The sequence below is a fragment of the Mercenaria mercenaria genome, unplaced genomic scaffold, assembly GCF_021730395.1.
Source record: "Mercenaria mercenaria strain notata unplaced genomic scaffold, MADL_Memer_1 contig_3904, whole genome shotgun sequence".
Classification (NCBI taxonomy): domain Eukaryota; kingdom Metazoa; phylum Mollusca; class Bivalvia; order Venerida; family Veneridae; genus Mercenaria; species Mercenaria mercenaria.
The window spans coordinates 44754-69481 of NW_026462090.1; the positions used below are offsets into that span (position 1 = coordinate 44754).

Here is a 24728-nt window from a genome sequence, read left to right on the forward strand (position 1 = left end):
CAAGTTGAACAGTATTGTCACTCAGTTGTTAAGATCACCAACACCAACTCTCATGTTTCTGCTTTTCTCCTAAATGATTGGAAAGTGTTTAATATATTACTTAAGCAAATTGACAGAACTCTTATTCAATAGGTGGACCAAGCATTCAACGAAGCTGTAATGGACATGGTAAACTGAAGAAAGGGGATGTATTCATCTGTGATGGTGGAAAGTTAAAAGCAAAGTACACTGCAAATGTGAGAAGCCAAAGTTGGACTGGAGGCCAAAACGAAGAAGAAAAGCTTTTGACCATGACAATTTGCAAATGTTTACATGAATCTTCGTTAAAACAAACAGCAAAGTCAATTGCTTTTCCGGCGGTTGGATGCGGTAGCAACGGGTAAAACTGTCGCTAATTTTGTTTAGTTTTTAGATTTCTTTTTATGTTCTGCATAATCAATAACACATACGTCAACTGCTTTGGTAAGCCCTGCCGTATTTCATAGTTAATTCTTAATTTCCCATGTAATTATGTGATAAAATCACACACTACATATAGTAACTATTCAACACCACAATATACCAGACTAAATTATAGCGGGTGTTCTTTTTTATTTCTTATCTTTAGCTAGACTGAGATTTCAAACAGTAGGGAGTTTGTAATCACTCTTTTGTCGGCGTCAGTATCATAAATAGTTTGCTTGTAAGCAGGTTTCTCAAAAACTTCTATGTCAAATGCTTTCACACATGTCTTAGGAATAAGAAGATGACCTTCCTGGAAAAGTTACATAACTCTAGTATTTATCACAATTATGCCTCATTTAATCCAAAAATTTCAGGTTTAAAGTATTGCATGTAAGCATGTTTCATAGAAACGACTCTACGAAGAGCTTTAAAACTACACGTGTGTCTTCGGTAGCATGAGTAACATAACTCTAGCGTTTGTTTTGTCAAAATAACTTCCTCTGAATTTCAGGTTACAGCTGAACATGTATTTCTTAGAAACTACTAAACCAAATGCTTTCAAATTTCACACGTGTCTTTGGCAGCATAAAATGACCTCAAGTCACAAGTTACATAATTCTAGGTTTTATTTTGTCACATTTATGCCTCTTTCAATATTAGAAATTCAGGTTAAACTTCACACGTGTATTTGGCACCATGAGATGGCCTGACATGGCAAGTGGTATAACTATAGCTTTATTTTCTCACAGTTATGTAGGGTTTAGATACGGTTTTGCACGAAAGCATGTTTCTAAGGAATTACATGACCAGATGTTTTCAGATTCTGCACACTAGAGTTTTCAATTTTGGCCCAATGTTAATTAAGCTTATTCAGAATATTATTCTCAGTATAACCTCTGACAGAATAGTTACTTGGTCATCTGGGGTCAAATTTAGGTCACTAGGTCAATTAATAGGAAAACCTTGTTTCCAATTTTAAGGAGGAACCAACACTATAACTTTTTTTCAGAGCCCACGTTATTGACTGGTACCAACAAAAAATGGAAGATATTTCTGAATTAGATCTGTGTATATTTTTACGTTTAATGCATCAGTGACGTTTCCATGACGTCGCAAACATGACCACTTCGTGCACTTTTGACGTCAGATATACGGGGACAAATTTTGCCTTAATTACCCACGTAAACCCATAAATTATACATGAAATGAAAGCTGACATGAAACTCCAGACGATGATTTAATCGGAATTGCTTTACGTTTTCGCTTGATAAAATGAGAGCCAAAAAACGAGTTTTCTTTTTACTTAAATTTTCTACAAAGAAAATAGCTTCGCTCAGCATTAAAATAAAATCCATCCGTATTTTTTTTTACCAAAATTGAATATGTTTTACACTAATACGTCCTGTAAATATGTAGTGAAAAACAGAAAGTTTTACCGTGCCGTTTTGTGGCTATAAGAACTTTTTAAGCATCACTACAGTAACATTTTCGACGCTGAAAAATGACGTGAATGTGAAGATATGGCCCTTAAGGTTAGGCAAAAAATGTTTGTTTCTGGTAACATGCTAAACAAATAGGATAGGTAGCTAAAGTGCCGCCAGTTTTTATTTACACATTTACAATTAACTATAATAGATTTTTATTTAATGATGATGTAATCGGAATGAAAGCTGACATGAAACTCCAGACGATGATTTAATCGGAATTGCTTTACGTTTTCGCTTAATAAAATGAGAGCCAAAAAACGAGTTTTCTTTTTACTTAAAATTTCCACAAAAAATAGCTTCGCTCAGCATTAAAAAAATATCCATTCGTATTTTTTTTATTAAAACTGAATATGTTTTATATTAGTATGTTTTCTGAATAACAGTCAAAATTTAGAAAGTTTCTGCGGTGTCGTTTTTAGGTAATTAGCTGTTATGCGTTGATACTAGGTCAACAAATTTACGTTTTCTCGACGTCATCGTTTCAAATTGTTTTTGAAGAATAGACAAGTTTACGCAACATTCAGATAAACGTGAAATTGCATTAGTTATCCCATTATTTAGTAATTGTGGTAGCTTATATGGAATGTGTAATCACACAGACGGTAACACTTTCATTACTTAACATACTGCCAGATCCGAATATCTACCGTTCAGACCCGAAATACGGAAATATTATGTTTCTGCGAGGATAAGTACTAATTAAAGAATAGGCTGAGACTATGGCATTCGTTTATTGTGATAAGAATAATTATCACATCAGTGGAAACACTAGTGTAAATTTCTTTTCAGTGACCTCATTATCTGCATGGTCATATTCGAAGTTATGCAAGATAATAAACATGTATTATTTGAAACTCTTCTAACATATACAAAATTATTACTAAAATTTTCCACAAAAGAGAGTTATAGACCTGAGCCTATTTAACAACGCAACTAGTTAACATATTTTATATACTTTGTATAAAGCGTACAAGCGTACCATATTAATGTAGTAATTTTCCGGAAATGACCGAATTTGTCTATAATAGCATAAAATATTACACATTTGTTCAGAGCAAATTGGCCGATCGCGATCACGTGCTTGGTGTGGTCAAAAAGACATGTAGACTCAGGTAATAGCACGTACTTCTGCACGGATTTCTCGACGCATATTTTATGATTTTTATCGCTTCTTTATTCCTAGATATACGATATATTATTCTAGTTATCTTAATGAAAGTTACATTCATTTGTAGAACTATTCAAGAACTATTTCATAAAGGTATAGCGCAAGGCTCAAATCCAACCCCAAGGGTCGTCCGGGCTCAAACATGGGTGCTACTATGTCAAAAAGCAAAAACATTACGAAAATACACTTTATTTTTCTGAAAAAATATTTTACATCAACTAAGGCTCTTAAGTAGCACATTTTGGCAAATATCAATTATTTCTATGGAATTAAATAGTTTTAGGTACGTTTTGTCCATCTGTACGATCTGTAGACTTGCTAGAGGGACCGTATAACGCTAATCTTGGTCGCATTTTTTCGAAAAATTGATCAATTTCTTTTTATTGTAAAAAGCGTTAAAAGTAAGATATCAAACTGAAATTTCTTTAAAGAAGTAGTTGGAAATATTGTCTAATTGAATATGAAAAACAATTGTTTTCCCCGATGAGCACGTCGTCGGGAACATTGCTGAACTTTGCCATTTTTGGCTTAAAATATTTGCCGTAAAATAAGGAAAAAGTGCTTTTAACATATTTACTTTGGCGAAAAAACTGCAAATTAAAACTTGTTTTGACAGAAAATGACAAAATTTGAAAGTTTTCGGCAAAAAAGACATCTTTTCGTCCGTCTTTACGTAATTTAGGATAAAAGCTGTATTTCCGTACTTTTGCGTACGGTAAAAGGCAGTGTTTTTCATTAACTTCACATAATTGTAGAATGTTCCAAACATAAGATATTTTAATGAAATAACTTTTATAAATTATATCTAAACATTGTCTAAGCAGATATGTAACTTGTATATTTTTATCGCCGACGGTTTCGTCGTCGGACCGTCTCAAAATGTATCATTTTTAGTGAAAATATGCATACTTCTTCATATTTTAAATAGAGGGGCTGGCCTTGTCAGAGGAGTCATATCTTCATAACCTGATATCCGATTTTAATAAATGATACCTTGTTGCAAAGGGCAAGCATGTACCTAGAGAAAACAGGTTCGAACCCGGTCGACTAGGGGTCAAGGTCATAGGTCAAATTCCGGTAATATTCTCAAAATATGAACTTTTCAGAACAGTCTAGGCAGTCCTGAAAACTCAAGCACTACCTTCACTGAGTCCAATAACACCATTGGAGCAATTCTCACGGCTCCCCGGGGCGGGCCAGCTTAGTCTAGGCCAGCACCCTACTGCAAATAACAAGTTTGGTCATTTTCTGATACCTGTCCTGAGCTCTGATTGCATCATATGGACTTGTAAGTAGCTTAAATATAAAGCTAAGACACCTACAAACATATTTATATATAGTATAGGTAGGTACCTGGGGTGTAGAGACTCAAACAGGAGTCAAAATCTAACATAGTGTCATTATCAGCTGAAATTTAGTAGGAATTTAATACAATACCGTTCCTCCATGTATTACCTCCCCTGACACATATGGTTCACCCAGGTTTTCGAACATAGTCTTAATCCGTAGACAGGACCCATACCTAGTCGACCATGTATTAAAAGGGTACAAATTTATGTCAAAAGGGACCCAACTGGGTCGAAAACCTTTCAGACATGGTCAAAAAAAGCCATTTCGAACCTACTTCATAGCCGTGACATGGCCTTATACCTAATAATGAATATATTACACTTAATTGTAACTGTGTCAATAAAAACTGGCGGCACCTTAGCTACTTACCCTATTTTTGAGTCGGCTAAACGCTGTCAAGCGTTTGACGAGTCCTTGCTATCGCACGATTTCTCATTCTTAAATGGCCTCACAACACAGCGAAGTGATGTAGTTCCATTGGATTGTCTCTAATTTCAAAGAGTTCATTGATCGAATGAAGTTCATTTATGTCAATCCTATTTGCTATGACCAATATACGATGTAATCTGTCATATTTATGACTTGTAATTGTGCGATACTCGAATAAAGCCACGTATTTTCTTCCGCGGTAACTCATTAAGCATAAACACGCATAACGATTCTGCGGGATTTGGTAATACATTTGCGCATATGATTATGGTGACGAATTTTATGCCCTTTTGTCACAAAATAGCAAATATGATGTTCACAAATTCAAATAAAAACTGCATATTAACTTATTAGCCAAATTATCCATTTGTTACACTGTCCGTTTCAAAAAATAATCTTTAAAATCATTGCGCAAATAACAAATTTATTGTGCTGTGCATTTTATGAATTGCGCAGACTTGCAAAGCTTGCGTAACATACAGCGAAAGACAAAATATAGTTCCAGAACATACTGCTAGTATTTTATTGAGTGGGTACCTCTGAAAGCATTGGAATGTCTCTTATCAAAGAGTTTACCACATCGATGAAATTAAATTATGACAGCTTCATTTTAAATGACCCGAATAAGATATGTGCAGTACGTTAATTCTTCCGCGAGACTTCGCGGATGAATCCTAACTACATTCTGGACACTTCTCGGCGAACACGCGTGACATGTTTATAACAATGCTTCTACGACTTTGCGTGGGTTGAATTTTGTAGTCAGTAAACGGATAAATTATCGGAAGAAGAAGCTCTTACTGGTTTGTTTAGTTACTACTGATATTAAAAATGATATTAATTCTTATTTTTCGAGAAATAAACAAATCGGCGAAACATTAAATTGTATTTTCTTGTAGTTTTTGAAATCGAAAGTAGATCGTCTATGTTTGGCTGCTTTGACGAAACGAAACAACTTTTTTATGAAAAGATTTAAATAAGAGGTAATTTAACCGTAAACTTCAATGTCAGATACTGCCAATTGCTGCTGAATGTCCTCGTAACATCACAATTTGTAAAATATATTGTTGAAACTGGAGAAAAGTGTAATCGTATCCGGATATAATATTTTGGGTAAATATCGAGCTGTGTTATGAAATTTTAACATTCAAGTAACATACATGATAGATATTATTGTAACAGAAATGATTCTAGAATATATTTTTATTACACCTACATATAATCTATGTCAGACTCGTATTCTAGTTCTGAGGCATGATCTGAAAGTAAAAAGATGAAGTGACAGTCATACTTTGGATATTGTAATACTAGAAAGAATCTAGATCGTAACCTTTCTGGAATTTTGACTGGTTTGGCTAATTTGCTTACGATTCAGGTTCGCAAAAAAATGAAACCGTCACCCATTCTGCTTTTCATGATGACACATGGCTTGATTTTTGCAGTCAGTAAGCGGATAAATTATTTTGAGAAAGAGCTCTTACTGATTTGTTTAATTACTACTGATTTTAAAAATTATTTTATTTCTTATTTTTCGAGAAATAAACAAATCGGCGAAACATTAAATTGTATTTTCTTGTAGTTTTTGAAATCGAAAGTAGATCGTCTATGTTAGAGTGCTTTGACGAAACGAAACAATTTTTTTTATGAAATGATTTAAATAATTTCACCGTAAACTTCAATGTCAGATACTGCCAATTGCTGCTAAACTGTCTTCATATCATCACAATTTGTAAAACATATTGTTGAAACTGGAGATTTTGGCAGTATAAAAAAAAGTGTAATCATATCCGGATATAATATTTTGGGTAAATATCGAGCTGTGTTATGAAATTTAAACATTAAAGTAACAGACATGATAGATATTATTGTAACAGAAATGATTCTAGAATTTATTTTTATAATACATACATAGAATCAATATCAGACTTATATTCTAGTGCTGAGGCATGACCTGAAAGTAAAAATATGAAGTGACAGTCATTCATACTTTGAATATTGTAATACTAAAAAGAATCTAGGTAATATTTAGAAATTGAAACATAAAATTTTCAGTTAGAAATCGCACCAAAGGCTGTATCAAGGGTCTACATTTTCAAAATTTCCTTGTGGTGATACCCCAAGCCCTACTTGCAGGAGGGGGTATCCTCCCACACCCTCCCCCCATATTGCCACTTTACAGTTTGATACATTTGCCCTTATACCACCTGCCACAATGCCCATTTCAAAATCTGACTGCAGTTCAAAGCGGGAAGGAACACCCCTCCCCACACCCACCCTGCTACCGACCACGTAAAGATGGCTCAAACATTTTTTCAGCCCAGTCTGGGCCTGTCTGTCTACATGAATCAAAACGGATAATTGAAAGTACATAGACTTGGGGACTACTGACATGGTTTTGAAGGAGTTAACAGGTCTGAAATAGAATAAATGATGGTTTTAACTAAAAAAGAACTGCATTTATTAATATTGGTTATCTTTTCCGAAATTGGTAGCTAGTCCGAGTAACTTCTCTTAGTTTCGAATGCGCAATTTTCCTGTCAGTGTAAACATTCATGACACTATATATTGACACTCAGCAACATTTACATATCTTTAAACGCAAAAGTAAGTATACTTTAAATTCACATCCCTTATAATATGATTGAACAATACCTAGCGTGTGACACGGTTATTGCCAGGCCCCTTATCTGTAAAATATCTGAACAGTTCTTTCGTCCATCCGATACAAATTGTATGTGGCAATCCGCGCTATGAAATTTCAATATATAAATTTTCATATTCAAATTTTATCATGTGCGAATATATACCAGCCGATAATTGCCTGTTTTGGTAATGCCGGAGGCAAATGTTTACTGGAAAAATATTTATAGCCATGGGCAGTATCTTAGTGTCACCTGTCAAATTGTAGTTTGTACTTTCAACATTTTTATTTTTGCGAACCACTCTTCAATTTTAGAGAAATATATTGGGTTTGAATACTTGTATAATGTCAATCAAAGTTTTACTAGGCATCGATTGAATGTCCATTTCATCTATTGTAACAAAATCTCTGTTCAGTTGGGGAAAAAAACTAAAACCAAACTGAAACTGGTAGACTATACTACCAGTACATCAATCATTAGCCGACTCTCAGGCCCTTCAGGCCTTTGATTTTAGCATGTTACCAGAAACAAACTTTTTTGCCTAACCTTAAAGGCCATATCTTCACATTCACGTCATTTTTTTCAGCGTCGAAAAATGTTACTGTAGTGACGCTTAAAAGTTCTTATAGCCACAAAACGGCACGGTTAAACTTTCTGGGGTTTTTTTTACTATATATTTACAGGACGTATTAGTGTAAAACATATTCTATTTTGGTAAAAAAAAATAGGGATGGATATTTTTTAACGCTGAGCGAAGCTATTTTTGCGGAAAATTTAAGTAAAAACAAAACTCGTTTTTTTGCTCTCATTTTATTAAACGAAAACGGAGAGCAATTCCGATTAAATCATCATTAAATAAAAATCTATTATAGTTGATTGTAAATGTGTAAATAAAACTGGCTGCACTTTAGCTACCTACCCTATTTGTTTAGCATGTTACCAGAAACAAACTTTTTTGCCTAACCTTAAAGGCCATATCTTCACATTCACGTCATTATTTTCAGCGTCGAAAAATGTTACTGTAGTGATGCTTAAAAAGTTCTTATAGCCACAAAATGGCACGGTAAAACTTTCTGTTTTTTAATACATATTTACAGGACGTATCAGTGTAAAACATATTCAATTTTGGTAAAAAAATTACGGATGGAATTTTTTTAATGCTGAGCGAAGCTATTTTTTTGTTGAAAATTTAAGTAAAAAGAAAACTCGTTTTTTTTACTCTCATTTTATTAAACGAAAACGTAGAGCAATTCCGATTAAATCATCGTCTGGAGTTTCATGTCAGCTTTCATTTCATGTATAATTTATGGGTTTACGTTAAAAAATATTACCGGTACAATAATTTCAAGGCAGATTTTGTCCCCGTATATCTGACGTCAAAAGTGCGCGAAGTGGTCATGTTTGCGACGTCATGGAAACGTCACTGATGCATTAAACGTAAAATTATACACAGATCTAAATCAGAAATATCTTCCAGTTTTTGTTGGTACCAGTCCATAACGTGGGCTCTGAAAAGAAGTTATAGTGTGGTTCTTCCTTAAGGCCACATTTTCTACCTAATTCGAATAAGTTTTTCAGAATGTTTGCCTTTATGACAGTTTGAAACTGGGTTACCTGATTCCAAAACCTAGGTCACATTGTCAAATCATAGAAAAATATCTTTAACTCTGTAAAGGTCACATTTTCTACTTGAATATCATAAGTAATTTTATTGTAAGAATGTTTTTGTCTCCATTAACTATAGGACAAGTTCAAAATTAGAATGCCTCAAGTCAGACACTAGAACAATAGGCCAAACCATAGACAAAATTGAAAGTCTTCAACCTTCGTCGGAATGTTTGTCGTTTTAAATCTGTGACAAAAACAGAACTAGATTGACCGCGTGTAAAAAGTAGGAACAAATTATAGAAATCATAGAAAACCGTGTTAACACTCTATGGTCCATATTTTCTGTTTTGATCTTCTTAAAACCTTTTTCAAGCCCACCCGCTTAGGTAAAGCGTTTGTCTACGAATCGCAGGGTCGTGAGTTTGATTCTCTGGCTGGGAGTATGTTCTCAGTGCCTAGTTGATAAACGACATTGTGTCTGAAATCATTAGTCCTCCACCTCTGATTCATGTTGGGAAGTTGGCAGTTACTTGCGAAGGACAGGTTTGTACTGGTACAGAATCTAGGAACACTGGTTAGGTTAACTGCCATCCATTAACCATTACTTTCCTTTTATATTTTTATTCTAGAAAAATATTGGTTCATACATTATTTCATAACATATTGCGTTTTGATATTTTAGATTTCCAGCGGATGTTACCGCAAGATGTCTTGTGAAGGCAATCAGAACGTATTTTCAAGACAATAAAGAGAGTCAGATAGACACTATTTTCCTTTGTGATAAAACCATGCGTACAGTGACAGGTTTTTCTGAGGCTCTTTCTTCAGAATTCGGATATAAAAATGTTATTAAACATGATATCCAAGTCGAATATGAAGCAAAGGCAACTGGCACTCAATTGCAACAACATGGAGACATTACAAACAGCATGCCTTCGAAATCAAAAGTATCTCGTAGAAAACGAATGAGTGCTGAAAACAGAATAACTGGAAGTAAGTTGTTTTTTTTTAATTTAGAACTAAGGAAAGGTATGAGAGGATACAAAATTTGAGACACAAAAAAAACCCCCACCTCTTTCATTGCACACTGCTCTATTTATTACAATTAATATTTTTATAAGCCTTTTAATAAGTTAGATTGAGAAGGAAAATAAATTGTGACAAGAAATAAGCTATAATTGATAACTCTGTCGTCCAGATTCTTACCTACTAGGTCAAAGTTACAATTGGAGCTCAGATATAGTCTCTATTTTGTTTCCACTTTATAACACTGCCGTCTATCAAAAGTTTTTGAATTGCTTTGCACACATCTTTCATTGTGTGACAGAGTGTCACACCGCAAGACCCCCTAGGTCTAAGATCAATGCCAAACTTGGAGCGTAACGGTGTCTTTGTCATGTCAGGTCAATGACTATGCCGTTCATCAAGGGCTTTTGCAAAAGAAAACTCTCATATTGAGACTTAGTGTTGCGCGTAAGAACAAGACCATAGCTCGACGGTCAATGTCAAACTTGAATGGCAGAAGTTAACAGTGTCTCTTTCGTGTCTGATCAATGTCAGTGTCAATGTCGGGTAATGTTTCTTGTCTGGACAATTTCTTTGGTATGCATGGATGGATTTTTAGATTTCTTGATACAAAAAGTTAAATCTACCATACTAACACAATGTATCGCGAAAAAGGCACGAACCCCTAGCTCAGATATCAAAATCACACATAGACTTAAAACATCTTAGATCATTTTTGTCTTTTGCTCCATTGATAGATATTCAAATAACTTACGTTGAAGGCTATATGTTATTATTATGACCACAAACTCAAATGTTTAGACCCAAGTTATTATCATAACCCCATAATTACTTTATAATTTAGAATAAAGAATTTTAATTGAAATTGATTATGTTTTCCCATTAATTAAATGATAGCATCTTGTCTGAAATAAGACAATTTATATCGGTAAATAAAATCAAAACGCAATTAAGAGTTGTATATCTCCAGAATGCAAACTCGGGCATTAGGACCAAGACAACAGGACTTTGTATTGGCTGGAAATATTTTTGTGAAAAATGTCACTTGGCGTGGGACACCAGTAACGGTTTAACAATTATTTAAAATAATAAGTTAGTGGTATGCTACGGAACATATTCTGACAGTTTCTTTCATATTTTCTTGTCTTTCCTTTGCTGTCTTATAGTTAAGTCAAGATTTACGGTTGAAAGTAATTTAAAAGCTTGCGAAAAAAAAATTATCTCTACAATTCCTCTTCTGTTCAATCAGTTCTATTTATGATGATGTCTCAATATAGTAGCAGCTCTGCAGTATTAAATTATAAAGGCGGAAACACTGTTTGCGTTTTTTTTTATCTCACTCATTAGTAATGCTTAAAAAGTATTTATTTTATTCCGCTTAATTCAGATAAAAGTGCTAAACATTCTGGAGGATCAAAGTCAGGAGATGACTTTCGATATGGAGGTGTTAAGATTTCAATCATCAAAGGCAATATTGCGGAACAAAGAGCAAGTATTATTTGTAATGCTTCTTTCTTTCGATCTAATTCAATAGAAATACTATTAATGCAATCAGTTATGTGGTTTGTTGTCTCCTTATATTTAGTTTATATTGCATTTGTTAAAATTAGCAATATATATATATATATATATATATATATATATATATATATATATATATATATATATATATTTTTTTAATTTCTACTTCTTATTTCATTTTTATAGTCAAATATTGCACTTTTCAAAGTTGTCTTTGACCTCATTCATTACTCATAGGCTTTATTGTTCATACAAAAATAAACATTCTCAGTACTACCTAATTCGGTTAGAAAGAAAATTTGAAGTTATAGAATATCGAAAACTTAAAAAGCATAGTGCTTATTATTTTGTCACACTATTTTATACAATAGGAAACGTATTCCAATGATGTTCTTGTCTTTTTAAAGGCTGGTGCTCGTATAAAAAATGTATTTTAAGAGATCATTTCTTTAATTTTGAAATGCAGTTATGTTCAAACTTGATTTTATGTGATAAAACCTGATGAAATCAAAATATGTTAAACTGTGTAAAGGTTATGTGCATTTGGAAATTTGAATTTAATCTAAAAGTTCAAATTAAATTTGCTATCAAAATTTCAATATCAGTGTCAAATATGTTTTCAGATTGCAATTTATGTTTGCTACCCTTAGGAATAATTTTATATCAGTTTATGAAACTTGGTATGCAATATCATTGTAAGGTCCCTAAGCAGTTGACATGTTTTATGTTCTTATACTAAACACAGTTGTTGCAACCGATCAGGATTTATAGTGTGTTATGCATACATGTAATGGAAAATGCACATGATCCAACTGCACTTTGTTATTTACAAGTCTTTTTGCAAGGAATATATGTCTTGTTAATTCGTGATTTATATGTAAATGATTATGATATAAATTTGCATTTTTGGTTACACTGAAGAAATTTTACTTCATTCTTTCTACAATATTTACAATTATTTTGAACACGAGCACCGGACATTGTTTACAACAATATCGAAAAATCAAAACAGAGATGGTAGTCCAAAGTAAACATTAAGGACTATCCTTGTGATGTATTATTACAAAACTCAATATTTATTCTCCAGCTTTGGAAAACAAATTCATTACAAAGAATGGTTGTAGACATAGATATTTCATTCTATATCGTATCATTTCCTCGCAGACTCGTTGTACGATTCTGGATCTTGCAAATAATCAGTATTTTTTTTCACCAACAACATTGTTAAAATGAAACATTTTGCAATGAACACATAATTATGTAGTCTGTAACTAATATCAATATAGTGTATGTGGAGAATTGTTTATTTATGTTACGATGATGAAAATAGAAGACAACACTAATTTCTATTTGGATGTGTTGCATAGGACATTTGGTCTGCTCGTGGAGGGCGTTTCAAATATGTGTTTATATCAACATATCGGTTAATAGCTGTTTCTTTCCTAATACATTCATAGGATAATATGTGAACATGAAATAAAGTCGAAATGAATTGAGCCAAGATACATTTCTAAACATTTGCTTTAAATATTCAAGTGAGTAATAAACTATACGTTAATTAAACAAATGGAGCTTTGGTTTCAGGTTGATGTAATTGTAAACACAGCATCAAGGAATCTCGATTTATCTCAAGGAGCTGTTTCCAAATCTATTTTGACCGCTGGTGGCGTAGGTCTCAAAAAGGAAATTGCTACAAAATATCCAAAGGGGATTAGTGGGACAAATGTAGCGATTACATCAGGTCACAAATTAAACTGTTCGATTTTGATTCACATCGCACTGGATCAGTTTGATGCGAACAACGTCACTGGTAGTATGAATGTACGTAACTTAAATTATGTTAGGTAAACACTGAATAATTGCCTTTTTTTTCGATATTTTGAAGTTAGTTTTGTAATGTTTCAGTTCAGTTAATGCAATATAATATAAACAAAAAAATTTATTAGGTTCATTACATAACAAGCTTTTGTATACATACATTTTTATCCCCCGCCACGAGTAGTTGCGGTTATAGGAATGGTCTTCGTCCGTCCGTAACACATTGTTTCCACTCTGTATATCCTAAGCCCCTTTAAGGATTATCATGAAGCTCGGGTAAAATAATTACCTCATCAAAAAGACGTGCAGAACTTAAGAGTCAGCCATGTTAGCTCTAGGTCAAGGTCACAACTAAAGGTCAAATGTTTGAGCTTTCCATTTTGTATCTTGACTGTATCTCCTAAATACCTTAAAGGAGTTTCATGAATTTTTAGTCAAATGATCACTTCATCAAGACAATGTTCAGAACTTATGAGTCAGCCATCTGGCTCAAAGTCTAGGTCACAACTCAATTTGAAATGTTTGAAATGTTTGAGCTCTGTATCTCCTAAACCCCTTAGAGGATTTTTATAAAACTTAGGTCAAATGATCACCTAATCAAGACAAAGCTTCAGTTAAATTTCCAAGTACATTTCGAAAAGAAAGTGACATGGGCTTTATTTTTCCTGTAAGTCTATGTTTGATCTGACCAGTATGAAAAGTTTCTAATGTTATTTTTCCGCAGTCTGAAATTGTACATGGAGAGTTAAATTAACTCCAGCACAAATATTTGACGAATACCAGTACTAGTACAAGTGATGGTCGTACCACGGAAGACTTTGCTTCGGGATCATTTATTTATTGTTTGTCGTCTTTATGTGCGACAAAATTTCATTTGTATTTGTCCATCCGTAAGGCCATCAACACTGGTATTTGTTAACTGCATCTGATTTCACAATCTGAAGACATAGAAAAAGTAGAAATGTCAGGTCGCTCAACACGACAAAACCGAAAATGTTGCGGACTCGGTTTGATTGAGCCTGTTCATGGACGGTAATGGAAATGCATGCTACCGTCCACATCCTCTAGCTCTGGGTTGAGCAGAACACAACATTTAGACATGCTAAAAGTACAAAAAGCAATTTAGAGACATCCGCAGATGTGTTCAAACGGCGGTGAACAAGATCATTTTTAGAAAAAGCGGGAAAAGTGGAGACAACTCCGCTATCATCTATATTAGAGGATTAGATGATTAGATACTTTAACCTCTTGCAAACCATGCTTTGTTTACCGCTTCGCATAATCAACTCACATTTGTCAGCGGTCAGTGATTTGGAATTTAAAGTATGTAAATATCAAGTCCGGGTAAAATTTTAAGATTTTCTGTGGTGAAATTTATGAACAAACAGTTGATTTCTTTTTAAAATTCAAAACCCACAGAATTTTACAAAGTGAAATATGTTGATAAAACTGCTGAATAGAATGGAAAGAAAAGGTCTCTGCTGCTTATATACAAGGTGTCCCATAATGTCTAATAATATTTTAAGTGTCTGTGTTATCTACATATATTAGACAGGGTCAGTGTGCATACTTTGAAGTTTAATTTGATACAGAACATGTAAATATTTCCTTATTGAAGATATTCTAAGGTTTATTTAAATGTCAGTTTACAGGACAACCATCCAGTAATTACGATGATCTCATTAGAATATCACAGTTTCGCTTATTTCTGCAATTTTATGTCGATTCGCCGTAAAATTCAACTCATTCATTCATATTTCTGTTGTTACGCGTGTATAGAAAATTTCTTTTAACTGTTGTCTAGACATATTTCTCAACAAAATTATGAGTCTATGGGGGACACAAGTCAGTTTAAAAACCTGAAACCAATGATAAAGGACACCTTTCGAAAGCACTTTCTGTAAAACCTTGCTTTTTGGAAATATTGAATATCCTGTCATATGACATGTACATGTATAGACGTACGAAATAGTAATAGGTATTACACGTACAGATCAACCTGAAATTATGCAACAAATACTTAGAAATAGTAAGAAAACAAATAAAACAATTTGTGGATTGCGTGCAGCAAGTAATAGAGGTTAATAACATTTCCATTTTTTGAAGTAACAAAGATAAGATTAATCTCGACAAACGAGGGTTTAGGTTACATTTGCAGATTGCAATGCTACATAAAAACTCAGTATTTAGTTACAAAACAAACGTAACATTTTACCTTAACATTACTTGGACATTTAACTGAAGTATTTTGAAATTTTTATCATGAATTTTGAAATTACATTCCTTTATCATGTCAAAACATCTCTGTGCAGGACCTACATGAAGTAATTGGCAACTGCTTCAAAGAAGCACAACGTAGTCATCATTCCAGTATAGTATTACCAGCCATGGGCACCGGAAATCTAGGATATCCAAGGGATTTGGTTGCCAAAGAGTTATTCGTTTCAGCTTTAGACTTCTGCAAACAAAACCCACGAACTAGCATTAGCGATATTATATTTATAGTCCATCCGTCGGACACCGCTAGTATACAGGTATGACTATTCACCATGGAAAGTAGTTTTCCTTACTATTTATTCACCGGGAAATAACAGCAGACTTATAGGAGTTTTCTATAATTTATTTTTTTCTAATAATCAAATCAATTCATAGATAAATCTCAGAAATCTACTGCTGTGATTTCATGGCAACTGAATATTTATATACATGTATTTCATTCCTGCAAGAGGATTTTTATTGATATGTATATAACTGTGATAAAGGAAATGTATCTGTTTGAGATGTAGGGCAGAAACATCAAAGGGACATATATTTTTTTTTTTGTATTTCATTTTACATTTAGCAGTGATCTGGACTGGATTGCTAAACAAAGGTCCAATATAATGTTTGCCTAAATATAGAACAATAGAATATTGAGGTTCCCTGCAAACAGGACCTCTCACACTTAAGGTTGACACTGTACCACACCGCTATAACAGCAGGCTCTATAGCTAGAAAGTGTTAGTGTGTCCTTAGAAACTCCATTCGACTACCTTATGTAAACTGATTCCATTTGTACGAAAGACCAGTGGTGAAATTTCAACTTCACGATTTCTCGATTTCACGCAAGGATTTCACGATTTTTCAAATTAAACAAAGTTACATTTACATAACATTGCTGTTACTGTCATAATGTGGGGAAGTGCCAACTAAAACACATGGGGTTTGAACTGCCTTGACAAAAAGACTAATAGGCAATGTAATCTTGTTGTTCAGACGATAAGATATCTTTAAAAATTCTTACCTTTATGTCATTCAAGTGAACATATTGCATGCAAACATTGAGGACCATCAGGCATTATGTTATCTGCTAATTATGGATAAGCTTTATATGTGGTGATTTCTGTTTAGTTATCTAAGATATATATATAAGTATTACCATGTAGCAGTGTTATCTTTTATCCAGAGTCACAATTTGGAAACATTTTATAGAGATTTTAAAACTCATTGCCAAAGAATTTTAGTTTCAGTTATTTAGAGAACACAACCTTAACAAATAAAATTTACTTTCTTTGTCTTAAGTAAGAATCATAAACTAGTGTAACTAATCATTTATGCACAAATTTTTCAGTGTATATGAAATGCTCTTTTTGACTCAAATAAGTGTCATAATCCCAATATTTGGACAAATAGTCAAGAGGGTCATATCGGCACTGAATATCTTGGCCCTGATTATCATTGCCTCTAATGACAAGATCAAAACAACCTTACTGATCAAGATTCATGATATCCCAGTATTGAACTTGACCTAGAGATCATTATGACCAACATTATGATGAAGTATTATGTTAACTGGACAGTTAATCAGATGACAAAGGGATATCGTTTTTCCTTTAATTTTTTGACCTACTTTTTAAGTTGCCTGTATAACCTTGTTTTTGTTTTCCTACTTTTAGAACCGACAAGGTTTTAAGTACCTATTCTGTAGCCGGTAATGGGCAATTTTCCCAATTAAAGGTATTTTTTTCCCAATTTCAGCAAAAATATCCTAATTACAGTCTTAAAAAGAAAAACTTAAAAGACCAGTATTTTGACTTATAACTTGAAAGGTGATTTAAAGTATCAGGCTGATTATACATTGAAAACCACTATTTATGTTTTATATCATAGTTTTGTGCGTCCATATTACTTTACAAAGTAGATTTTTCACACTTTTGTTCAAAACGACGTAAAAATACCCAATGCCAAGGGATATTGGGTTATATTCCCAATTTGATGGGAAAAAGTCCTACATGAATGACATTTAATCTAGACAGAAGTCGATAGAAGCATTCTTAAAAAATTTATATGAGTGTTAAATTTAAGTTTTCCTTTGATCTGGCTTTATCACGTACATTTCACATTTGACCTAGAAATCATCAAGACAAATATTCTAATTGATATTTATGATAGTTTTACCTAAAAAAGGGAACAAGTTTCATCCGGTGCAGTGGTCAAGTTTTTGACTCTATATGACAAAATTCTGTACTTGACCTATATCTTAAAAAACGAAACATTTAGTTTAAATTTCATGTTGATTTAACTGAAATGTTGTCTCTGTACTGCTAACAAGAAAAGTGTGAATAAACAACACACTTACACCAGACAAAAGATGATTACAATAGCTGCATCACTTCAAAGTAAACTGCAGTTAATTCTGCAAATTTTTGCGCTAGTAAGCTATTAATCATTTCCTATTTTGTAGATTAGCATCTACTGAACTTTTTCTGATAGTGTCGCAGTTTATGAATGATGTCGATTGCAATTGGCCGTTTTCATAAGTCATAAGTCAAACACATTCTCAATAGTTTAAGAAACAGACTCTCTACATTCTTGGATTATTTAGACTTTTAGGCATTCCTTGTCTCATATTTTGTTCAAGTACTTCGATATCATTATTTTCATCATTTTGGACATCATCGATGGCACACGTAAGTTTCCAAATGCCTTTCCAAAAACAAAGTCGTAAAATCAAGAAGTCTGGATATCTTGAAAACTTTAACTTAAATCGAGAAATCGTGAAATTTTAAATTTTGAAGTTAACACGAGAAATCAAGAAATCGTGATATCGTAAAATCTTGAAATTGTGAAGTAAAATATAAAAACAGTGAACTTGTGAAGTAATATAGAGAAGTCGTGAAATTGTGAAGAAAACTCGTGAAATTGTGAAGAACACTCGAGAAATCGTAAAATAGTGAAATCGAGAAATCGTGAAATTGTGAGGAAAGCTCGAGAAATCGGGAAATCCTGAAATCGAGAAATTCAAAAATAAAATCGAGAACCCTCTAAATCGTGAAATTTTGAAGGCGTGGAATCGAGAATCGTGATTTTTGAAATGTCACCACCGGTCTTTTGTAATTTTGTGATAATGACAATATCTGTGTACTCTGGACTATCAGAGTATTGGCTTTGCTACGGCAATTTCCGAGTACACAATAATGCGAGTTTTTCCAGATTTTTTTTTTGGTTAAACTGCCCAAATTTCTTTTACTTGTTTTTAGTGTATTAACTTACTAACATGTTGTAACAGACATCAAATATTTAATATTTGCCCTTTCAGCAGCAGGCAAACGTCGAAGACAGCGAGATTCGCCCAAAATTCAGTAAAAATTTTATGAGTTTTGTTAGGATTCAATTGTTAGGAAATTACAGTTGCAAGCTAAATCCCTGCATCACACATATTCATTAGCATATGCTGTCATTTAGTATTATGAATAAGGCCAGCTGTCATTAATGCATTTCTAGATATAAATTTCATATTTACATATATTTGTTACCGATGGATCAAAGACGCGAAGAACACTTTGTACAGTCTCTGCAACAATAACGTTTTAAGCAACAACTGCCTTTGGTTAATCCATGCATCGTTTAAACTCTAACTTGGTTAAATGAATAGGTAATAGTGTCTCATTTCCAGCAAGTATCAAACTTAATGCGTATAAGCAATAGTTGAAATTATATTTGCGTAAATAACATTTTTACGTGGATGGGGCTTTCTTCTGTGAAAATGCCATGTGTTAAAGTCAGTTAGACTTTCCAACGCTATCTTTCTACACTCACTTGCTAACAGTAAACTGATATTGACTTCTGACAACAGAAACAAAAACAAAAAATATGAGTTTTCCAACATTTTCACTTGATTAAAACTGATTTCTCTTATGTGCTTTTAGAGTATGAACTTACCGATATTTATTACTAGACATCAATTATTTTATATAATTTTATTTGTCCTTTAAGCAGTAAAGAGTTTAAAGGGTCATTTTTACATATCTTTGTTACCGGTGGATTAAACACGTGAAGAACTCTCTGTACAGTCTCTGCAATGATAATGTTTTAAGCAACAGCTGCTTTTGGTTAATCAATAACTCGTTTAAAGTCTAACTTGTTTAAATGAATAGAAAACAGTCTCTCATTTCCAAGAAGTATCAATCTTCATGCTTATCAGAAATAGTTGAAATTACATTTGGGTAAAACCATTTTTACTTGGATGGAGCTCTCTTTATCAAAATTTGTGATTTTGGTGGGGGTTTGTACACATTTCATTACCTTTCTGGAGCCGACGTTGTCAAATCGAGTCTCTTTTTATTATTCTTGCTTCCAAATTATATTCTTATGAATTTCATTAACATTCACAAAACCTGTGGGACAGTCGTAAAAAATAAGGACAGTGCAACTGTTGAAATTACGTTTGGGTAAATAACATTTTAACGTAGATGGGGCTCTGCATATCAAAATGTGTGACTTTGGTGGGTTTTTGTACGTATTTAATGACCTATATAGAGCAGACACTATCAAATCGAATCTCTTTTAATTGTACTTGCTTTAAAATAATTATATTCATATATATTTTATTAACATTCACAAACAACGTCTTTTAATGATTTGGGACAGCCGTATAAAATCAGGACAGTTTTGTTATTATTTCTTTACCTTAAGGATCATCCAATGTTATTTTACAAAGCGTTCTGCTAAAGCCGTGGCCTTGGGCTGTCAAGGGTGTTACACGTTTTATATCCGTTCATGAAAAAAAAATCTTTTGTCAGTTTACTTAGTTGCTATCTATGCGTACGATGGATCTTCTTAAAGATTAAATTGGTATATGATAAACATGTGGATATTTTTGTGAAACGATGCTTAGCATCCATCCATATACTGTCTTTTTTCAAATTTCAAATAATATACCCCACCCATTTGTCTCTCTAGTCGTAGCTTTCATACACCGTGACATATTATGTCGAGCGCTCAAAATAAATCAGTGTACTTAAATAAAGCCGTGACCTAAGCATACCGTCGTAATTGATGGAACAACAACAAAAACTACTGTTTTATAAAAAGAAATATCGTTTCCATAAATGTAATTGAAATATAAAACTTATCAAGGTCTATGAAGGTAAGACTGGAGGAAAAAGTGTGCTGGTACATATTTATTTTGTGACAAAAGGACAGTAAATAGATGAATGTTTAGCGCATCATTAAACAAAAGGCATAACTTAATTGTTTTTAATCATAATTTGAAAATAGGAATAAAAAAATTATTTAAAATCAAAAATCATATTTGCACAACTGCAAGCTCAGACTGAAAACAATTTACTTGCACAACAAAGTATCAGTGAACATCAAATACATTCTTTATCAAACGAAATCGTTATCACTAAAATGTATGGTGTTAAATAAGTAACATAAGGGTACAATGTAACTAATAAAAATGTATATATACGAGGGTCTTGCAAAAAGTTCTGTTTTTGGGTTCGGATTTCTTAAGTAATAAGTTTATTCAAAATTGTTTTTATTACAACCTTCAAAGTATTCCCCCTTTACCGAAACACAGTTTTATAATCTTTTTACCCCATCGCGAAAATCAGATTAATAGTTTTCTTTTGATATCTGTTTTAGATACTAATAAATAGCGCTGCCAAGAGAACATCGAAAGCATTTTCTTAAGCCTTGAGAATAATATATTCTCAGGGACTCCGGTCAGGTGTATAAAGTGGATGATTTACAACTTCCACCTTCTGAGAAGCCAAAAAAAAAAAGACTTAACAACATCGAACTTGTGAGAGGAGGCGTAGATGTATATACGTTGGACTCTTGGTCATGTTTTGCTTGGACGTTTCTTATTGTAAAACGTTTTCACTTTCATCAGTACAAGGTACTTGTAGAATCGTCCAGTGACTGTATGACCATGACACTTTCAAGAACGAATGGCTCGCAAGAATTGGAGAAAATTACGTACAACATCATTTTTTGAGCTTGATCTTTTCGCTTCCATTGCTTGTTAGCAGCCCTCCTCTGTGGCTCAAACATGTGCACACAGGTTTTGTCACCTGTTAGCAATTTAGAAATAACCCGACTATCACAGTATTTGCTTGTTTTCAAAAGTTCTAGGGCACGTTTGCCTTGGTAACAGAGGATTAAGGTCTACCAGAACGGATATCATCAAATTCCTAGCTGTAAAGGCTTTAACTCGCCTAAAAACTGTGCGAATTGAAATGACGGGGGTCAATATATATCACACAATTTGTCAAATATATGCTTTGAATCTATATAAAGCCTAATGTGACATTTAATATAGCTGCAAATTACAGTCTTTTCGTCCATTTTACAATGTGAAGTAGATTGGCCAGTGACTATGACTATGACTATGACTACATATATTTCAATTTAAAATAACGCCGTCATTTGAAAACAGTTTGCACGAAATAAATGACAGCAGACAAGATTTAAAGTATTTGAGTACTGACTGAATGTTTGACAATTTACAGGATATTTTGTTTAGAGAACAATTTTCGATAATCGTTCTTATAAGAGTTACCATAAATTGTTATGTACACGTCATTTGCTTTTTTGCTTCATTTTATTGTCATATCATGTATATTGATGACCGATTGGTTACTGATAAAACCTGTTCTAGATTTGAGACATCAAGTATATCAGTAAGATATTTACAGACTATGATATTTTTTCAAGAAGGTTTTAAAATCACAGTTATTCTGGATTTTCTAGAATCTTCTTTTTATTCTTGGTGATGAAAGTGCTGGAAACTTGCATGATGCTTTAGATAAGAAGCTGTCTGAGGACAGGGCAGAACCTAAAGGGAGATTTTATTTTAAAAAAATACCTGTTTTTTCTTTATATATATAGCAAATATTACCGGTTTTGAATTCACTTTTGATTTATATAAACTAACATTGTTTAGAAATTTATTTTCGAAGAGAGGAATTATATTCCTGGGATATACTAAATTCAGTAGACTGTGTGTGAAATATTTTGGAATCTATACTGATTGGATTTAAATTTGACCAGGACAGGAAATGGAGTAGTCTAGCATGAGAAAGATGTATTTTACGTCTAATTTCAAGGTATCTGAATTGCTACTTTTCAAAAATGATTTTTTTTGTTAGTTATTGCTGGTTTGGTTTTCGGTTATCTTCAGTATTGTAAGTAACAATCAGTTATTACCCTTAGACGTAACATTGTATTTAGTAACTAGATGAATATAAAAAAAACAGGCTAATAAAAATGTGTCCTGAACTTTAAACGCTTTTGATGAAAATATCCTATAATAAAGTCGAGCGGTAACGGGCCAACATTAAATCGCCCCTATTGGGATGTACACACGTATTGAATGTACTATATACTGACCAAAGGTAAGGGTTAGGTTTAACATAGGTTTAATAGTGTACATTAAAAAAGTGCGTACACTCAAAGCGGAAAATTTAATGCCGACCGACCGATAAATATGTGCGTGATCAATGTATCTTATTTCTGAACAAAGGCATGTGCATCTTCAAAACAAGTTAAAACCTCTATCTCAACTTAAGCCTAAATTGAAGCTGAATTATATCCAGAAAATGATGCGTGTGGTTGTACATGTAAAACAACAAAAATACTTTTTATACATGTGAATAAATAACAGGGAATGAGGAAAAGGAGAAAAAACTAACATCTAGCACTATTTCTCTGGATATCATGCGTTGTACATTTTTATTGTAAGAACACATGGATTTATAGTATTACCGTTCTCATCCCCTATAAAAGACTGTACTCCCCTCTTCCTGTTGCGACCGATCAAAACAATAAGTCTGCCCCTAAAAAATGGTGAAAAAGCTATTTTAAAGTGATAAATGTGCTTTGTTGGTGTGTATATTTATATTTTATTGGAAGCTGAACATGATTTGCTCCTTTATATAATGTGTTAGTCTGATTACAGGTAAAGTTATGGCAAAACAACTCGATTGATTACTGATGATCTTGTCCAGAAATGGCACGTTCTCGGCGTCAAAAGTATATATATTGTCTTGCTTGACGAATGATCTACATATAAATCAAACTTGTTTGGTAAAATTAAGTAAAGTCATTGATAATACCACCAATTTGTTTTTATCCGTCAATGAAAGAGGATTGGGTGTGATGTCCAGACGGTATGCACATTTGCTAGCTGTAATATACATTTTTTTGTGGTTTTCGTAAAAAAGACTGTATGCCTGTTGGCAACTGACTTATTTATTAAATATCAGCTTTTCGCTTGCTCCTGTAGTATTTCTTCATAATTACAACCCGCAAACGAAGTTTGAAGGAGTGGGGTATATAGGATAAAGGTCTGTCTGTATGTTTGGTCCCGAAATTACTTGAACACTATTACACTAAGGCTATCTCTCAAACTTCACACATACGCGGGCAATATATGGTTAATGCCCGTCCTCTTCTTTTTCTTTTCTCTTTAAGGGCAATGTCACAAAAGTTGTCTACAATACAGCGCGCTTGACTTTTCTCAGGGAATAACTCTGAATTAAAGCTTTGCAACCCGTCCAATTAGCTCAGTAGGGAGAGCGCAGATCTAAGGATCTTGGGTTGTGAGTTTGGGCTTTAGGCGAGGCATATGTTTTGGTGACGATGTGATAAAAGACATTGTTTCTGAAATCATTCGTCCACCACATTTGATTCATGTGGGGAAGTTGGCAACAGGTTTGTACTGGTTTAGAATGCAGGAACACTGGTTACGTTAACTGCCTGCCGTTACATAACTAAACTACCGTTGAAAAACGAACAAACAAACAGGAGATTTGCCTGTAAAAACTTTATAAAACTTTAACCCGAAATTTATGTTAAAAAGGGGCATAACTCTGTTAGAATTCAATCAGAGTTATAGGGTTTGTGTCTCCTGGTGTAGACTTTGATAAGTAAATAACTGTTTTAAGTTTCAGGTCAAAAGCGTTG

The 24728-nt window shown here is 33.3% G+C and overlaps 1 protein-coding gene across 1 annotated transcript in view; it reads left to right on the top strand.

Annotated features, from left to right (window-relative positions):
- LOC128553507 (protein mono-ADP-ribosyltransferase PARP14-like) overlaps nucleotides 1-22831 on the top strand; it is a 66621-nt gene extending 43790 nt beyond the window's left edge. The window contains exons 9-13 of the mRNA XM_053534687.1: nucleotides 133-379; nucleotides 9811-10121; nucleotides 11542-11642; nucleotides 13260-13496; nucleotides 15806-22831. Coding sequence (XP_053390662.1) covers nucleotides 133-379; nucleotides 9811-10121; nucleotides 11542-11642; nucleotides 13260-13496; nucleotides 15806-16033 — 1124 coding nt within the window. The 3' untranslated portion in view covers nucleotides 16034-22831. The remainder of the gene's footprint in view (nucleotides 1-132; nucleotides 380-9810; nucleotides 10122-11541; nucleotides 11643-13259; nucleotides 13497-15805) is intronic.
- The last annotated feature ends 1897 nt before the right edge of the window (nucleotides 22832-24728 follow it).